The 20,495-nt window shown below is 36.7% G+C and overlaps 1 protein-coding gene and 1 long non-coding RNA gene across 7 annotated transcripts in view; one reads left to right on the plus strand and one right to left on the minus strand.

Annotated features, from left to right (window-relative positions):
* LOC138171229 (uncharacterized) overlaps positions 1-20,495 on the plus strand; it is a 139,089-nt gene that overhangs the window by 32,598 nt on the left and 85,996 nt on the right. The gene's annotated exons all lie outside the window — the stretch shown is intronic.
* The window catches only part of VEGFD (vascular endothelial growth factor D), an 80,501-nt gene that overhangs the window by 25,624 nt on the left and 34,382 nt on the right, over positions 1-20,495 (minus strand). For all 3 annotated transcript variants that reach the window (XM_069100658.1, XM_069100659.1, XM_069100660.1), the window contains exons 2-4: positions 6,801-7,011; positions 2,994-3,184; positions 969-1,117 (exon numbers count right to left, since the gene is read on the minus strand). In XM_069100658.1, the coding sequence (XP_068956759.1) occupies positions 969-1,117; positions 2,994-3,184; positions 6,801-7,011 (551 nt within the window). The remainder of the gene's footprint in view (positions 1-968; positions 1,118-2,993; positions 3,185-6,800; positions 7,012-20,495) is intronic.

Consider the following 20,495-nt stretch of genomic DNA (forward strand, 5'->3'; position numbering starts at 1 on the left):
TCTCTCTCTCTCTCTCTCTCTCTCTCTCTCTCTCTCTCTCTCTCTCTCTCGCCTTTTGGAGGGCAATTCGGGTTATTTTGCCGTTTGTGTTAAGTGTCTGAGGCTAGAACCAAACTCAGGTCCTCCTGCAGTAGGCGCTTTATTCACTGTGGCACCTAGCCGCCCTAGGAGGATTATTTCAAAGTTAATAGATATACTGACTTGCTGAACTTGTAGTCAAATTTGCAATGATGAATGGGTGACTTAATGAAAAGAGGTTATGGATAACCAATGTAACAAATTATAGATGCTAGTAAGAAAAATTCAGTCCAAACAACTTTCACCCCAAAGCTGTAGACTACTTGATGAATTAATAAAATTAGAGAAGTAACATTAATATAAGTACATCAGAGCACTTTCCTCACAATCACCATTAGGGAGATAGTACAAGTATTATTTACGCCATTATGAGATAAGAAATGATAAGAAAAATGCCATTATGTCTTAAATTTTGAGATACCATGCTACAAAAATAGGCATCCATTTCTTGGCACTTTTGAACTTCTAAAATATATTTTTTAAAAACCCTTAGTTTTATTTAATCTATTCTGGGACTCGAGGCATGTTTGCCAAATGGGAGGCTGGCGTAGTGTTTTACAACTCTATAAAACTATGCCTATAAAAAAAAAAGGTATGTTCAGTGTTAGACATGTAAAGTCTCTTCCTAACAAGATTTTTGAGGTGGACTGCAGTTTGCATCTAACACTTAATAAAGAAAGGAGTTAATGCATAGGAATATAGTGATTTTAAAGAAGTCAGTGCAAATGGAAATGATCTAGAAGGTATGTGATGAAAGAATAATACCAGAACGTGAAGATAAAAAGACTAGTATCAGCACGTGTTTGTTGAGTGTTGACAGAATCATGCTATACACATAAGCCTTTGGAACAAGGAAAACCTAACAAAATCAAGTACAGCAAATGTCTTACCGATGCTCTTCGCGGATCTGGATGGATCTTCTTATGATGGAGTATGGGTGGTGTTGAGTAGTTGACAAACACTTACACCCTGTGTGGTTAGCAACCTTAACTGGTACTAATTCGGGTACAGTTGTTAAAGGCACTGTTATCTCAAAAAGCTGTTGAAGAAGAAAGATAATCATAATGAATGCTTAATTATATAGAAATTATTTTAATGACTTATCCTTGTATTCTTTTATTCTCAATGGTAGTAACTGTAGGAAAATTGCCAACTGAATACAAAACCATAATTGAGGTAACATGGGCACAAGTATAGGTTGTTGGGAAGAGCATGAAACATAGGGTTCTTTTCCCAGCTTTGTCAAATTGCTTAAACATTTAATGCTCATTTCCCTGACAAAACTGGAATGAGGGCACCGGATGCTGCTTCCAGAGAAGGTCTATGAAGGATAAAATGAGATACTAGATGTCATCGTCCTGTAAGTCCATGAAGGAAGAAAGTTGAAATAGAATCTTGTTGTCTTCTTAAGGTGGTTAAGAAAGAAAAGGCTCAGAATTTTTGGCAAATAGGTCCATCAAAGAATGGGCAGTGACTACTTCTAGAGCAGGTCTAGAAAATGCACAGAGAAGTTTGAACTTCCCTCTTAGGTGTTTTTAGTTTCCATTTCATACATTTCTTGGGTTGGAGTGTTACTTCTGACATGCTCTGCCTCTTACAAGACCCTTACCTTGAGGGAGCCTCAGTTTCCTCTACCTCCCAGGGTAATTATGAGGAAAGTACTCTGATTTACCTATTGCATCAATGTTACTTCTCTAATTTTATTAATTCCTCAAATATCCTACAATTTTGGCATGAAAGTTGTTTGGATTGAGTTAAAATGTTCAATTATGTATACTTGTAAAGCACGTGTATAGGATTTTGTATAGTTGTGTTACTTTTAAAAAATATTTTGGGTATGACTTTATTAAGTATTTGCTAAGAAAAGTAGAAGCTAGGTGGTGCAGCGGAAAAAGAGTTCGGCCTCACACATTTAGTAACTTGTGAACCTGGGCAAGTCATTTGACTATCTTTGCCTCCGTTTCCTCATCTGTAAAATAAGTTTGAGAAGGAAATGGCAAACCACTACAGTATCTTTGCCAAGAAGACCTCAAATGGGGCCATGACAAGTTGGGCATGAGTTGAAAACAAATGGACAATAAAAACATTTCCTAAGAAAACAGTCTTGGACCAATAGTTAGGGCATACTTATGATGGCTCATGAAACCGTTTTATTTATTCCACTGTGTTTTTAATCCTAGCCTGCTTGTGCAAGTTTTCATGCATACTACAAAACCATCTATTTTAAGTCACAGAAACTCATTACTGTCATGTTATGTAAGCTTTGTTTCTAACTGACAATTTGCTGCTTAGAATACTGAGAGAGTTCTAACTCTTGAACAGTAGAGGTCAGAATTCTCACAAATATCTCACAGCGTACTATATCTGATTGTTCCTTTGTCATTTAGATACAGAAATTCCCCCATTCCCACTAAAAAAATTATGGACTATTTGACCTATTAGTATCATATGAAGCCAGAGTTCTGGTATTCCATTTTGGTACAAGTGTTCAGATGAATGTATAAATGTGTTCAGTTTATATAGAATTTTATCAGAATCTCAGTTTTCACAGAGAGTTAAGAAAACATTAAGAAAAGGATTATATAAGAGTATGACACTAAACACGTAATTATAATAATAAAAGGTTCTAATTTGATTTATACACCTTTCAGCATCGTGTCTCTTAAGTAAACCATAGAGTTGCCATGCAGCCCACCTGTTTTTTCTCACCGCTCACATAAGAAATGTTGGTTCCATTGAGCAGCCTTACAGGGTAACCTTTGAAGGAGCCTCTTTCTCTTGGGCTGATAAATATATTGATTGGCCAGACAATGGTAGATGTGATTTCCTATGAATCCTTTCACCATCACATGTTTGGGTCGTTAGCATCGTTCTCTGACGCATTTCTTTATGGGGATCATGAAAATACACATTACCTGTTTTGAAACATATGACGTGCTTGTGTTTACACAAAGGAGGCTCTCCTCATTGCAGCAGCCCCCGCACCGGAACACATTAACGCAGGGGGGCTTAAAGAAAGTGTTGGTGCTTTTCCCCAGCTCTTTGGCCACCTCCACGCAGGTCTCTCTTGGACTACATTGAGTTCTCTGCCATTCTTCATCTATGACTGAAGAAAGAAAATTCATTGAAAACAGTAAATTAAGTAATTTTTTTGATACTGCAATTTGTGAGCAGTAGCCATATTAATGATATACTTTACACATTTCCAGTGTTCTTTTCTTTCATTTGCTGGTTATTTTAATCAGTTTATATGATCAAATACTATTTTTTTAAGAGAGAAAGGGAAGATCTTTTCCCTAGCTTCATCCATGGTTGGGGAGTGGAAGTTGGTGTAGGTCCTGGTAATTATTTTATTTTCCTTTGGTGAGAATCATCCAATCCATTTTATCACCACACAGTATCCATCTGGAAAAGCTGATTAAGGAGAAGTTGGGTTGAATGGCATTCATTAAGAAGTTTCAAAGACAGTTGTTTCCATCTGAAGTCAGTCATGGCACATGTTCATAGGCATATGTAGAAATGCATTTGTAATGATAATATGCCACAAAAGGATCATATTTTGGACAATGAATGGAAAATTCAGCAGACTAATTTTTTCATAAATCTATGTAAGTTGACTCATAATGAAATGTTCTAGAATCATGATTCTAAATGATGATGAAATTAAGACTTTCAGAAAAAAGCAATGCTCTAACTATGCTAACTAGAATCAAGCAGAAGGGGAAGGAGAAGAAAAAAACTGCTAGCAATAAAAAGGAAATTGCTTTCCTGTAAAATAGTAGTCACTTTTCTAGACTTTGTTAGATTTTGACACTTAGATATTAAAATATTGTGTAAACTTTGCTTTTAGATCTGTATATCTTATTGGAAAATATTTGATCTTTACAATCAGTTTAGTTTCTATTTTTATTTTAAAATCTTTGTCATTTCACATTACTCTATTACCAGGATATTGTGGATAAATGCTGGAACTCGAGTCAGGAAGGCTTGAGTGTAAATACAGCCTCAAATACTTACTAGCTTTGTGGGCAAGTCACTTAACCTCTGTTTGCTTCAGTTTTCTCAACTGTAAAATGGCAATAATAATAGCATCTACCTCGAAGGGTTGTTGTGAAAATCAAATGAGTTAATATATCCAAAGTGTTTAGTGTGTGCCTGGCACATAGCAAGCACCATATAAATGTTAGTTGTCATTATTATTTATTATTATTATCATCCCATATGAAAATAAAACACATACAACAAACTTTACTGGCTGCTTATGTTCCAGGTGCTAAGACCCTTGGGATTTTATAATCAGAGAATAATTCCAAAAATCCTAAGATTTCTAGTTAAAATATATAGCTTTGGTAGACTTCTCTAAAGTAGGACTGACACTAAAATGACTATTTCTAAACTCTCTTTTTTCAGCCTCTTTCTTTTTCACTATGACCTAATTTCTTCCATTCTGAGCTTCCGTAATTCCATAAAGCTTACAAAAACTACCAGATATTTGGCAAACTGTTAAACATCAGATATGCTATTGAGTTTAATTTGACTTTGTTGCATTATGTTTTTTCAATTATTGTGGCAGGGAAATATTTATATATTTAAGAATTCTGCTTACTCAGTTCTTTAAAAGTATATATATATATATTCACTCCAAGAATAATGATTCACTCCAATAATGAGGTAATAATTTAATTCTACTTTATTAATCACAAGATTTTTCATATAAAATGAATACTTAAATTGGGATAGCATTTTTGTGAAAAAATTGCCTTTATAATAATTTTCTATTCTATTCATATTTTACTTATTTTCTATTTTTCTATTATTTTATACCTTTATTGAACCGTTTATGCTGATACTACTATTAATTAGATTTTAATGAAAAGTATAATTATGATAAAAATCTAATGATGAAATCTAAGGATGAACATCTTTATGGATGGGAAAGCAAAGGTTAGGTTGTATCTAGAAGAGAGTTTATCAACCTTTTTTTATATCATGGACCCCTTTGGCAGTTTACTAAATTCAATGGACCCTTATACATCAATGCCTATATTCATAATTGAAGGAAATGATAAATTTTATTTAGTGATTAGTGAAACTAAATATGTACAGTTATCCCTTCCACATCATGGGGGTTGGGGTAACCCATGATCTAGAAAACCTAGGCAAAAATTTTTTGGCTTTCCCTTTGTACCAGAGAAGTCTGAATTATTATGGTATTAAAAGATAAAAATGTTGATATCATACAATATTGTACATATATTTTTGTGAATTTTTGAACTTCTAAACTTTTCCTGTATTATCTGCTAGCCTCACATGTCATCTGTGGCTTCCACAAAACTCCCCCCAGATTCCTATTTAATTTCTCATGCTTACCTATGATTTATCAAAACCCACAATGGGCAAAGTCATGATATGTAAAGAATGACTATTTTCTCCCTATCCCAAGTGCATAGACCCCCTGAAATATCTCCATGGACTTCTTGGAGATCTATGGACCCTAAGTTAAAAAAATCTGGTCTAGAATAACTTCTTGTAATCATTCACTTCCCCTTCTCCTACCAGGAAAAAAAATAACCAAAGGATAGTCAGTACAATAGTAGTTTTGGAGCCTGACAATTAGCTCAAATCATAAGATAGTAGACGTGACTGTAAAAATCAATTATTTATATGAGAGAAACTTCTATTTAGTACCATATAGACATGACTCCACAGAATGGAAAAAGTGCTTGACTAAAGCAAGTAACTTTCTCTAGTAGACACTTCTGCTGTCTTGCCAGGTTACCTACAGTGGTTCTAATCCAAAAGGTCCCAATCTCTTATCATGGAAACACAAAACTATCATTTCAATGGAGCCAGTAATATTAGGAAGAGAGATTCTTCCTACTCTACCACACCCAGGAGCTTCACTAGTTGTGAGAGGGTAAACAAGTCTCTTACCCTTTCTGAGTTAGAATTTCTGCATGGATAGGAATAATACATTCTCCCAAACTTGGAATGAATCATTTCAAATGAGATAGCATACAGGGTGTCCCAAAAGTCATAGTGTAGTTTTAAACTATTAATAGCTAAGACTTTCAGGACACTTAGTGTATATGTGTGTACACACATGAACAAATCATTTTGCAAAATGCCATATGTAGTACATATATAGCATAAAATATATATGTATATTAATGTACATGTGCATATGTCTTATTTATTAGACTGGAGTTTTTGTTCTTTGGCTGTCAGGAGTTCATTTTTTGCCATAATTTATCATGAAATATCAATATCCATTATAGTGTTTCTTTCTGTATCTACTTGTTTTTCTTAGTGGAGATCACAGACTCTGAAGGAAAACTACAAGACTATACATCTAATTTATTAGTCCCCTTATAGATATGACACCGTAATACCCTTCACTAATAAGCATAGGTTATTTCAGTTCTGCTTTTCTATCAGTTATTTTTTTTTTGGCTTTATGTTTTCTAGATATCATAGGGTTAAGTATTTTTCTACATTTGGCCACCTTATTCTTTTACTGTTGAATCATTAAAAATCACTTTTCCCATTTAGAATAAATATGGAATCATGATACTCGATCAAGCAGAAAATGACACAAGACCCTTATTTTAAAAAATCATTCTCATACATGTTTGCCCATTTTACTTCAACATAACGAAATAGATGGTATAGATAATCGATGTCAAAAATTTGACAAGAGAGAAGCCCAGCCATACATCTACCTTTAAGAGTTTCAATATCATAAAATGTTGCCGCGAATCTGGTGGAGCGATGGGATGCTGAGCGGGAATCCATGCTGGCTAAGCTTTTGAGCTTCAGTCGACATTTCCACAGCTTCCAGTCTTCAGAGTGAGTGATCCTGAGGAGCTCCTCCAAGCTCGAGGCAGCCCGGATCTGCTGTTCTGAGCGCTCCAGCAGTGACTGGGGTGCCCGCTACAAGAAAAGTAGATTTTTAAAAAGTGTTACTCAATTTTAAGTTTTCCTTGATAACTTCAAATAAATGTTATCACTTTAGAAATTTTTAAAAAAGTAAAAAATGTACCCAGGAAAGAACAAATGAGTACCAGAAACCTGTGGAGTTTGATTTCTGGTGACTCTAACTTTAGGCATATTTGCTCATCAGTTACTAACAGATACTGCACTTCCTGAGCTACTTAAAGCATTTAGAAGTGTCATCCTTTCTGCAGACTCACTCCATCAGGGATTTGGCTGAGGCACCTTCCACTATGTCATCCCTAGTCTCCTAGAAATCTTCTTTCAAACTTTCCCACGATGGGAGGTCGCATCAGCTGAGAAGCTGATGGAGTTTGCACATACGCCAGCCTGACGTGTTTGTTGTTGTTTTAGTCACGGGGGGTTTTCTTGGCAAAGATACTGCAGTGGTTTGTCATTACCTTCTCCACCTTATTTTTTACAGATGAGAAAACTAAGGCAAACAGGGTTAAGTGACTTGCCTAGGGTGGCCCAGCTAACAAATGTCTGAGGCCTGATTTGAACTCATAAAAACAAGTCTTCTGGCTCCAGGCCAGGCTCTCTGTACTGTGCCATCTTGCTGTCTCTTATTCGTTCTTAGGCCCTATAATTTTAATAGAAATGATTTTCATTTTCTTTTATATTTTAGTCCTGACCTATGATTTCATCTGCATGGTGAAACTCCCAGGGTGGAAACTTACTCTACTAATGTCAATTGAAAAATCTGTTATCTCTTGGCCTGTTATTATTGTTGAGTCATTTTTTAGTTGTGTCCAGCTTTCTATGACCTCATTTGGGGTTTTCTTGGTAAAGATACTGGAGTGGTTTGCCATTTCCTTCTCCAGCTCATTTCACAGATGAGGAAACTGAGACAGATGGAGTAAAGTGACTTGCCCAGGGTCACACAGCTAGTAAAAGTCTGAGGCCAGATTTGAACTCAGGAAGATGAGTCTTGACTCCAGGCCCAGCACTCTATCCATTGTACCTCCCAACTGCCCTTGGCCATATTTAGCTTTTTGAAAACATCTTGAATTGGAAGTCCTATACTATCTAAGTACCTACATGTGGAAGTCCCTGGAGATGCAAACATGGAACTCAATCCATTCTATGCTTATTAGCCTTCAGTCTAGCAGAAAAAATGTATGTGTATAAATAATTATAATACAAGTTCCAATGAAACAAATGTGTGGGATGGAGACGGATGGAAGGTCAGAATAAAAAAAGGCCTGCTTCTGCCAAGGAATTGCCATGTCCTTTACCCACTACCTCTCCTCAGACTCCAGTAGAGACAGCCCAAGTCTCAGTCCCTGCAGGTGTCCACCAAGGGATTAACACTTAAGGAGAGAGAAGCAGCCTGCCTTCCCCACCATCAGTGCCAACTATTGACTAACACCAATAAGCAGATGAGACCAAGAGCTTCCCCCCATTCCCCAACTCCAACTCATCCTGTTTCCAGCCTTCCACCTGTGGTCATAATTCAGGCAACCCTCCAGAAGAAGCAGCTTGAAAACTGCTTCTGCTGATACTGCAGCTCCCAAATCCTCAGCAGGCCTAACTCCTGAGCTATGAACCAGAAAATGAAGTTTTCATTGCCAAAGCCTCTGGCATCATCGAATACTTCACCATCAGACACTAATACAGTTATTAAGGAAAAATTTACTAAAGAGGATGCATTAATCTGCCATTACTACGGCACCTGAGAAACACTGAGCCTTGCCACTGGATTGCAGCTAAAGTCTCGTATATGTGTTGTCTCCCTCAGAATTTGAACATGTGAGAACAGGGTTTATCTTGTTTTTTTTGCCCAGTACTTTGTACAGTGTAATTGCCCATAATAAATATTTAATACTCTTTCCCTCACCCCATTCATTCATTTCTGCTGGTGGATAAAGGGAAGATTCAAGGATTCTGATCCAGAAAATTATTTTGGCACCTATATGAATGATGGTTAGGAAAGGGGAGATTGGAAGCATCAAGACCAATTGAGATTATTGCAATAGACTAAGGGAATTGTGATGACATTTCTAAATAGGATGATGGTAGTGGAAAGGAGGAAATGGATATAAGAAATAATATGGGGGTAGATTCAAAAGGACTTCACAGCTAAGTAGATGTGAGATGTCATAGTAAGAGAAATGAGTATTTCCCTCTTGTATTCAATAACTAATTACTGAATTAGGACCAAGATTTTTCCCTCTTTCTATTTCCTCATTCAGTCCCTCTAGGTTATTCAGGCAGACTTTGAAATGCAGGACTACTGTTGAGAGGAAGAACTCAGATCTATTCAAAAGATAAAGTCAGGTGAATTGATGGATTCTGGCCCATTGTGTTTTAGTCAGACAGGTACAGGAAAATGTGGGTCCTCCCTTTTGTCTGCCTGATGATATAGATACAGATAACGCTCTTTGACCAAAATTGAGTGATCCTAGTCACATCCCCTGAGCCCCTCATTAGAATAAGTCCACCTCTCCTTCTAATATTCATTCTTCTCATTACTTGTTAACCAATTATAGTTGGTTTCCACCCTTTGGAACACTTACTCTTCAAAGGGCATGTAAGTGTTGAGTGGGTTCCATGAGGGGTCTCTTGGTCTAAGAGAGATGATCAAATGACCATCCTTTTATTAATAATATGCTAGCATTATTAATGAAATCGCTAATTATCCAGAAATTATGTCTCTTGAACTTTTATATGTCACAGCAGGGAAAGGAAGCGTCAAAGACAAATGTGAGGTTTGTGCCATTATCAGAAATAAGATATTTGGAAAAAAGGGGCAAGTCTTAAGTGTTATAGGATCAGAAGAGCCTAGATTTAAAGTTGAACGGGGAAAGAAGCAGGTTGAGAAGGAAAGATGATACATTTTGTTTTAGAGGATCATAGATGTAGTACTATGAGGTACTCTAAAGGTCATTGAGGCCAACCCCCTCATTTTATTGATCAGTAACTGAGGTCCCAAGGTAATGAATGAGGCCACACAGGTAATAAGAGGCAAAACCCAGATTTGAACCCAGGTTGTCTGACTCTAAATTCATCACTTTTTCTGGGGGAAAACTGAGTCCAGCTTTGAGCAGCTTGAGGAGTTGATAGGACATCTTGATGAAGACATTTAACTAACAGTTTGAAATTCAATCCTAGAATTCAGTCAAGAGTTTGGCATGAAGATAGATTTGGGATTCATCTCTGTAGTAGTGATTATTAAAAGCCATAAATCTGAATGGAATTACTAGTGTAATATAATAGGATAATAGGGTTAAGGACAGATCCTGGAGTAATAATTCATTTCTAGGATACAGGGAAGAGGGAGAAAAACCAGAGAAGAAAAGAAAAAAGGAGGAGTCAGAGAAACAAGAAGAAAACCAGGAAAGACTATTATTATGGAAACCAATGGAGTAATCAGCAGTATCTTATGATCCAGAAAGTCAAAGAGGATGAAAATTAAGAAAACACAATTAGTTTTGGCAATTAGGAAATAATTTTTAGAGACTTCTTTCAGTACAGTATTTAGATAGGAAACCAGATTGCATCAGCCTAAAGAGAGTGTGTTGTGAAGAAGTAGAAGCTTCAGAGGCAAACAATTTTAGAAGTTTGGCCATGAAAGAGGAGCCGAGGATAGAATGATAGCCTAAAGGGAGAGGAGGACAAAAGGTTTCTAAGTTCTTTCCTCCCTTCCTTCCTTCCTTCCTTCCTTCCTTCCTTCCTTCCTTCCTTCCTTCCTTCCTTTCCTCCCTTCTCCCTTTCCTCCCTCCCTTCCCCCCTTCCTTCCCTCCTTCCTTCCTTTCTTCCTTCCCTCCTTCCTTCCTTCCTTCCATCTTTCTTTAGATAATAAAAGCCTGGCCCTGCCCAAGACCGAAATCATGAGTTGACCAAGAGTTTTGTATGTCATCTTTATGATTCTCAGGTCTCCCAGAACAAGATGGCAGTTAGATGGCATACAGGATAGAATTCTCAACTTGGAGTGAGGAAGACCTGAGTTCAGATTCTGCCTTAGTACTTATTTAGCTATGTGACCTTGGGCAAATCATCTAACCTCTCTCATTATCAGTTTTCCCATCTGTAAAATGAACAGATTGGACTTGATGAACTCTAAAGTCCTTTCCAGCTCAAAATCTATGATCCTATGATCTCAGATCCTGTGGGTCCAGAATTTGGACCTTTTCATTACTGAAAAGATAAAAGAAAATACAAAGTGTCTATAGAGAGTCAGGGGCAAAAAGGTGCATGCAAGAAAGAAAATCAATACCAGGTTTTCAAAGCAGAGTTTTAGAAGGGCCAGAGGCAAATGAGCATGCTCATGTAGGTAGAAGAAGATTGATATTGGGTGGAGATAGAAGACTCTTGGACCAATTTTTCATACATAACTAGCTGAAAGCCCCTGTGGGCTTGTAAACCACCATGGGAAGAACTAACCCTTCCCAACTGATGTCTCTCATAGGTATGGAGAGTGCTTCAACCCTATTCCTGAATGGGAGGCAGCAATATCTGTGACATTGGCAGACAGATAGATTCTCTACCAATAGAAAGGTAGAGATTGCTAATGAAAGAGAAAAAGGAGATGACTGCTGGAGGAAAGACCCCACTGATGTGAGATAGTTTGTAGTTATCTCCTTTGCTGATTCATCTTTCTTATCCCACACCCTGAGTCTGGTCTCCCCATCCCCACTAAGTGTCTATCTGCAATGTGCTTGATGTCATCTCTATTGTCACTCCTTGAATAATTACATCTATTTCCTTGGCTTCAGTTATTACCTCTATTCAGGTTACTTCCAAATCTATATGTTTCACCACAATTTATTCCTTGAACTTCAATCTAAAAGTACCAATTGCCTGCTGAACATTTCTGGGGATTCCTCAGGTACAGCAGACTCAACCCATCCAACGTGAAATAAGTATAGGGAGAGCTGGACTTGGAGTCAGGAAAACTGGATTCATATCTGTCTGGGCATGGTATGTAACATTTCTGGGCCTCAGTTTCCTCACCTAAAGGGTTTGGACTACCTGGTCCCTTCCAGAAATCCATGATGTTCTAAAATAAAATTTATCATCTTTTCCCAAAAACTTTCCTTTTCTACTAATGTCTGTGTTTTGGTTGATGGCACCAGTGTCTTGATAGACACTCAAATTAGTCAGTCAAGAAGCATTTATTAAGCACTTACTACATGCCAGAAATTATCTTTGATTTTTTCCACTTCCCCTACTCCCCTACCATACATCTGATGAGTCGTGTCAAATCCTCTTGAACCTATCCTATTACCACCCTACTCCAAACTCATCATTGCCTTTGATATAGGCTAGTGTAACTGCCAAGTCTGTCTCTGGTAGCCTTCCTCTGGTAAGTGCAAGCCCACTTGCTGTACTTCATCATCTTTGTCACCTCCAAAAGCGTGTATATATGTGTGTATATATATATATATATATATATATATATATATATATATATATCAGAAAGTCCAAGTCTTAAGCCAATCTTCCATGTAAAATGTTGACTTTATGAATATCAACTATTTAAGTAGAGCAGATAAAGTTGATAGAGTTTAGAGTCTAGAGTCAGGAAGACCCGAGTTCAAATTGAACCTCCAACACTTACTGGCTGCATGAACCTGGGCAAGCCACTTAACCTCTGTCTGTCTCAGTTTTCCCAAGTATAAAATGGGGATCATAATAATACTAATTTTAAGGGTTATTGGGAGAATCAAATGTACTTAGTACAGTGTCTGGTACATGGTTGGACTTTGAATAAATGCTTGTTGAACAAAAGAACTGGGAGCCAAGATGGCAGAGTAAATTGACACAACTCTCCCATATTCACCTCCAAACAGCAATAAAATAGCACCTCCCAAACAAATCCTGGAATAGCAGAACCAGCAAAAAGATGGGGTGAAACAATCCTTTAGCCCCCAAAACTTGGAAGATCAACAGAAAAGGTCTATCTTACTTGGGTAAAAGGGGAGCACTGTCCAAGACATGAAGCATCCCAGAAAGCCAGAAGTAAGGCCCACCTCAGCTCCAGGGTGGGGGAGCAGGCAAACACCAACATCAGGACCCACACCTGCCTCAACATGGCCAGGGGAACAGTCAACCTCCAGTTTGGAGAACTTCCTTGTCCTTCAGCATAGCTCTGGGCAAATAGACAGTTGCCAGACCTCCATGAGCTTCAGTGTAGCCCCAGAGAAATGCAGAAGCACCCAACTAGCTTCAGCATGCAGCAGATGCTGGCACTAGGACCCTGGTTTAGCACCAGGTAAGCTGTCAGACTCCTAAGGCCTCCAGCAGCACCAGCCACCACACACCCTCGGCACAGCACCAAACGCAAGCGCCCTCATGGGCTTCAGGGCAGCATCAATGCAGCACCAGGTAAACATACAGGGCCTGTATCTCTTGGCCCAAGAAGCCTGAGACAGTGTTGCTTCCACCCTGGGAGCAGATCTCAAATTTAAAAGAAAGGAAAAAGGTCATGAAATTTAGCAAAACACAACAACGACAACAAAAGAATCTGACAATAGAGAGTCATTATGGCGACCGGGAAGAACAAGACACAAACTTAGAAGAGGGCAACAATATCAGAGCCCTGATGAGCAAAGCCCCAGACAGAAATAGGAATTGGTCTCAAACCCGGAAAGAACTCATGGAAGAGGTCAAAAATCTTTAAAAAAAATTTAAGAGGGGTAGAAGAAAAAAATGTGAAAAGAAATGAGAATGATGCAAGAGAAATATGAAAAAAGAATGAAAATCTTAGGAAAAGGAAACAACTACTTAAAAAATATAATTGGCCAAGTGAAAAATAAAAAGTACAAAAGCTGAGGAAGACAACTCCTTAAAAGTTAGAATTGGGCAAGTGGAAGCTAATGACTCTATGAGATGTCAAGAATCAATCAACCATTCAAAAGAATGAAAAAAATAGAAGAAAATGTAAAATACTAATGGGAAAAACAACTATTCTGGAAAATAGGTCCAGAAGAAACAATGTCACACTCATTGGACTACATGAAAGTCATAATCAAAAAGATGATCTAGACAGCATCTTTCAAGAAATTATCAAGGAAAATTGCCCTAATGTCCTGGAACCAGAGGGCAAAATAGGCATTGAAAGAATCCACTGGTCACCTCAGGAGATACTAAACTGAAAACTCCAAGGAACATGAGAGCCAAATTTCAGAACTATCAGGTCAAGGAAGACAATACTGAAAGTGGCCAGAAAGAAACAATTCAAATATTGGGAAGTCACAATCAGGATCACACAGGACTTAGCAGCTGCAACATTAAAGGATCAGAGGTCATGGAACATGATATTCTGAAAATCAAAGTAGCTAAGATTACAACCAAGAATCAACAACCTGGCAAAAGTAAGCATAATACTTAAAGGGGGGAAATGACCATTCGATGAAAGAAAAGGATTTCAAATGTTCAATAAAGAGAAGACCAGAATTGAACAAAAAATTTGATCTCCAATATCAAGACCCAAGAGAAGCCTAAAAATGTAAAAAGGGAAAAGAAAAAATAAGGGATTCAATAGAACTTAACTGTTTACATCCCTACATAAGAAAATGATACTTGCAATTCTTAAAAATTGTACTACTAATAGTATAGCTAAAAGGAATACATACATATGTACATCTTTATATATGTTGGTACGTGTATGTACATATATATATATATATATATATTTATATAAAATTTACACGAACCTCTGTGGGCACAGGTATAAGGCAATTTGGAGAGAATGACATAAAAATTACGGGATGAGAAAGAAGAGCACACGGCACAAAAGGAAGGGGGACGTGGAGTGGGCTAAATTATTTCTCATGGAGAAGCAAAGGGGGAGATGAGGTAATGACAAAAAAGAGGACAGACTGGGGCAAAAAATAGGATGGAGGGAAATACACATAACTATGCAAGTGAATGGGATGAACTCTCCCATAAAATGGAAGTGAATAGCAGAATGCATCAAAAAGTGAACTCCTACGATATATTGTTTACAAGAAACACCCTTGAAGTAGAGAGACATACACAGAATAAAGGGAAGGGACTGCAGCAGAATCTGTTATGCTTCAACTAAAGTAAAAAAAAAAAGAGGGCTAAGAATTCTGATCTTAGACAAAGCAAAAGCAAAAATAGACTTAGTTAAAAAAATAAGGAAGAAACTGTATTTGCTAAAAAAAAATACTATAGACAATGAGGTAATATCAGTACTAAACATATATACACCAAGTGGTATAGCATCCAGATTCTTAAAGGAGAAATTAAGTGAGTTACAGGAAGAAATAGATAGCTAAACTCTATTAGTGGGGAACCTCAACTGTCCCCTCTCAGAACTTGATAAATCTAAGCAAAAAATAAACAAGAAAGAAATTAAGGATGTGAATAGAATATCAGAAAAGTCAGATATGACAGAGTTTTGGAGAAAACTGAATGGGAACAAAAAGGAATATGGCTTTTTTTTTCTCAGTAGCACATGGCAATAACACAAAAATTGGCCATGTATTAGGGCATAAAAATATCAAAGTCAAATGTAGAAAAGCAGAAATATTAAATGTATCCTTTTGGATCATAATGCAATAAAAATTACTTTCAAATGGTAATGGAAGGATAGGGCAATGGGAAAATAGATTAAAAATTAATTGGAAATAAAATAATCTAATCCTAAAGAATAAGTGCATCAAAGAAGATGTCATAGAAACAATCAATAATTTCATTAAAGAGAATGACAACAATGAGACAACATCCAAAAATTTATGGGATGCAGTCAAAGCAGTACTTGAGTGAAAATTAATTTCTCTAAATTCTTATATCAACAAAATAGAGAAAGAACAGATAAATGAATTGGGCATGCAACTAAAAAAAAAAACAACAGAGTCAAAATCCCAAATTGAGCACCAAATTGGAAATTCTGAAAATCAGAGGTGAGATTAATAAAATTGAAAGTTAAAAAAAAAAAATTGAACTAATGAATAAACCTAGGAGCTGGTTTTATGAAAAAAAATAGTAAGATAGACAAGCCATTGGATAATTTTATTTTAAAAAAGGAAGAAAATAAAATATCCAGGATTAAAAAATGAAAAGGGTGAAATTACCATCAACAAAGAAAAAATTAAAGCAATCATTGGGAAATATTTTGCCCAATTATATGCCAATAAATCTGACAATCTGGGCAAAATCAATGAATATTTATGAAAATATAAAGTGCCCAAATTAACAGATCAGAAAATGGAATGCCTAAGTAACCCCATCTTAGAAAAAGAAAATGAACAAATCATTAATGAACACCCTAAGAAAAAATCCCTAGGGCCAGACAGGTTCACAAGTGAACTCTATCAAACATTTAAAGAGCAGTTATTCCAATGCTATATAAACTTTTGGAAAAATAAATGAAAAAGGAGTCCTACCAAATTCTTTTTATGACACAAACTATGACAGAGTTTTTTGGATGTGGGAATGTTTCTGTACTTTTCAAATCACACTAGTTGGTTGACCATTTTCTTATGAGAAGAACTAAGAATTGGTCTTAATGATGTGTAGATCTGCTCATCTTGTATGTTTATTTGAATGTCTTTTCATTGAAGCTTTTGCAAAGCTCTTTTAGGGTGCCAGGAATCCAATTATCTTAGGAATTAGACTCAGAGATGATTTCACAACTCCTCCTTTATAAGATATCTTTGTGCTTCACTCTATGAAAAAGAAAGTATCTTTTAATGTGCAACCTAAAACCTCCCAATGGGCCATTATCTTTTGCCTTGCATGGAAATAGCTGCTTACTATGCACTGATTCCTGAATCTGTAAGCACAACCCCATAGATATCAGAAGAAAATGCCACAAAGAAAACAAATAGTCCGGAGGTCAGACCAATTTAGGGGACTAGAAAGTTGGCTCTCTCCCCAAGTCTTGGCAAATCACTATGAAAACAAGTAAACTTAGTGAATAAGTAATAAAATCAAGGTTATGTGGTGCTATTAAACTATACTTAAATGAAAGAAACAAAAAGAAGTGTGTTTGCTTAAATGCACCTTAGTTATAACTTGCCTTCACCTGAATTACCTAGAGTGTTCTATGGACTCCTCAGCTTTCATTCCTTACAGATTAAAAAGCATAAGGTAAGACTTTTTAGTGCTCTCAAATGGAGGAAAAAATGTAGCACAGAATCAGTTATTTTAGAGTGCTGTGACATTCTAATAAGGTTTCATTTACTCAGTAAAAAAAAAAAATCTGATGTGTTAATTACAAAGGGGATAAGAGATGCTTTTCATGGTTCCTGCTCAGTGCAGATTTTTAGGAAGACAGAGCTATTTTGTCCCCAGTAATCCTGTCTATTTTCAAAGCTTTTTGGACACCTTGAAAAAGTTGAGGAGATCCTAGAATAAACATTCCCTCAGTGATTAGTGTCTTCTAGATCGTTGGTTCCCACTATGGTTACCAGAAGATGAAAGAAGCTTTATGTTGAGCCACCTCACAAATATTCACCGGTGGTGTAATGCTGGGCAATTTATTTCTCAGCCTCCTTTTCCTCAGCACTAAAATGAGGATAGCAATGGCATCTACCACACAGACTTGTAGTATGGATCCCATGAGAAAAAACCTACATAAAGCACTTTACAAATCTTTTTGTTGATTTGTTTCAGCCACGTCCAACTCTGCATGGCCCCATTTTAAATTTTCTTGGCAAAGATACTGTAGTAGTTCACTATTTCCTTCCCTAACTCATTTTACCAGTGAGGAAACTGAGGCAAACAGGGTTAAGTGGCTTGCCTAGGGTCACGCAGCTAATAAATGTCTGTTGCCAGATCCTATCCACTGTGCCACCAGCTGCCCCAGGTGCAAACCTTAAGGCACTATAAAAATTCTAGTCATTGTTAGTATTACCATTACCCTCTTCCATCGGTTTCCTTATTATTTTGGCAACTTCTTCCATTGCCTACTTCAAATCAAAGCCAAAGTGACTGATAAATAACGAACTAGTATGAAAGACTCAAGATCTGAGCACACATTAAAAAAAAATGCATCCTGGGTACATTACGGATAAGTTGGCTTTGTGTGGTTTAAGTAATAACTCACATTTACATAATGCTTTATAGTTTACAAAGCTCTTTCCACACAACTCTATCAGGTAGGTAGTGAAGGACAATAAATCAAGAATATAAAAGGAACTAATGAAAAAAAAAGGTAAAGGAACAAGGTTTAGCAAGACCAGATCTTAAACTATATTATGAGACAATAAATATCAAAAACTATCTGGCACTAGCTAAGAAATAGAAAGAGAGATCAATGGAACAGAGTAGACATGCAATTTTACAGCAGCAAATAAATATAGTAACCTTGCATTTAAAAGTGTAAAGACCTAAGGTTTGGGGATAAGAATTCATTATCTGGTTAAAAATTGTTGAGAAAGCTGGAAAGCAGTACAGCAGAAATTGGTCATAGACCAATATCTTACACCATTTACCTCTTGGTCAAAGTGAAAATATCGTTAGGATCACAATTTTACTGAAGAGGAAGCTGGAGTTCATTGAGTAAAATAGATTGTTTGAGGTCACAAAGTAAATGGTAGATACCCAGGTTTTTAGCCTTCAAGTTTATTGCTCTCTCCATTATGCCATGTTGTTTAGGATGAAACTCTGAACATTCAGGAAATTATCATTTCAAGATTGTTTGAGAATGAGAAATCAGCTCTTTCATATTCCGGAAAGACTCCATGTCAGTCTACCCATATCATCTTTTCTCTGTTCTAGTGAAAATTAGACCTTTCATCCTTTATGAGAAAAATGCTGCTTTTCTTCTTAAATGAAGAGATTCCCTACACACTCTATCAATACAACAAAACTTCCAAGTGATTTCAGGGACACTGAAAACTGAAGGAAAATACTCTTTCTCTTTCCAAAAGAAAAATTCTAAGGTTAAGACATAAGTTCAGAGCCCTTTCCCTAACAATGTGATAGAGTCTATTTGTAGTCTACAGACTGCATAATTAGGTAATTAGAGAACAGTTAAGATCCTTCTTATTTCTGACCTGAACAATTATAAAAATTTCCAAGACTGATTCCTCTGCTGTTAGTTTGACTGACCTGCAGAAGATGGGATCAAATGATAATATATTTGGAGAAGGAGAGGCCTCAGAAGGTCATCTACTCTAACATGTTCATTTTACAAATGAGGAAACTAAAGCCTAGTGACTTCCCCAAGTCACACAAGTCATTAATATCAGAGCTGGGATTTAAATCCAAATCCCCTGACTCCAAATCTATATTCCCTATGCTTAAAATATTCTTGTATTTTAGGCATGCATTCTATTCTATTCGGTATTATTCATGTCTTATATCCTGTTCCTCAAGTGATTAATAAGTTCTATGAAGCTGTACCCAGACTTGTGATTTTATTGCTGAATACTAAATTCCTGGCTGGGAAATTCCTTCTGCCAGTGCATAATATCAATTAGTCTGCAATGTAATGATTTTGCGAATTGCCTAGGAAATTGTGTTATGATGTGACTTCCCTAATTCATCCCCCTTCATATAATCAATATGTATTAGTTAGAGATGGCAGCCTCTGTGGCAGGCCTGGATTTAGGAAGACCTGAGTTCAAATTCAACATGAGACACTTACTAACTGTGTGACTTTGGGCAAGTCACTTAATCTTGCTTGCTTCAGTTTCCTCATCTGTAAAATAAACTGGAGAAGGAAATGGCAATCCACTCCAGGACCTTTGCCAAGGACTTGCCAAACAACTTGAACAAGTCTAGCCAGAGGAGGAACTTGAACTTAGGTCATCCTGACAACCTTGCTATCCATTATATTTCGAATAAAATCAACTTTTATTTATCTGTTTACTTATATTGCAGGTGCTTAATATATTTTGAATAAATGAAAAAATTTAAATACATGGATCACAGTTTCTCATTGCAAATCCTGAGTGATATTATCCTCATCTTTTTCATCTTCCAATATTTCCTGAATGCCTGCAAAATTCATGCCATCTAACTGACCACTAACAGTGACCAACTGAGCAGGAGAGACTATGTGAGGAAATTATAAATGCAGTCTTTCTAGGCAAAAGAAAAAGTATATGCAAGGGAAAGTCTTGAGAAGAGCAAGCATTCCCCAAGATTACTACACTGAGACAGGGAAACAATAATCCAGAATTCACCAAAGATGTGTGGAATAGAACAGTCATGGAACCATGTAAAATGCAGCCATCTAGACTATTGAAGAATCAGGGCAATATCTCTGATGAAGACACCACAAGTTCTGCTAATGGAAACCAAAAGAGTTGGTATGTTTAATTTGGAAAACTTTCTTCTAAAACAACTTAGTTGTCCTGTAATTTCTAAACATGCTGTACTATAAAATGAATTTCTCAGGCTTTCCAGAGTCCCAAATAGTGTTTTCCTTTTTGGTGAGACTGTTCATACTTTGCAAGCCTATAAAAAATAGAGAGAGCTTTTAAGATGGAAAGGTTGTG

This window comes from Petaurus breviceps, unplaced genomic scaffold (assembly GCF_028583685.1).
Source record: "Petaurus breviceps papuanus isolate PSGF00001 unplaced genomic scaffold, PetGlider_PUasm1.0 419, whole genome shotgun sequence".
In the NCBI taxonomy this organism is placed as follows: Eukaryota; Metazoa; Chordata; class Mammalia; order Diprotodontia; family Petauridae; genus Petaurus; species Petaurus breviceps.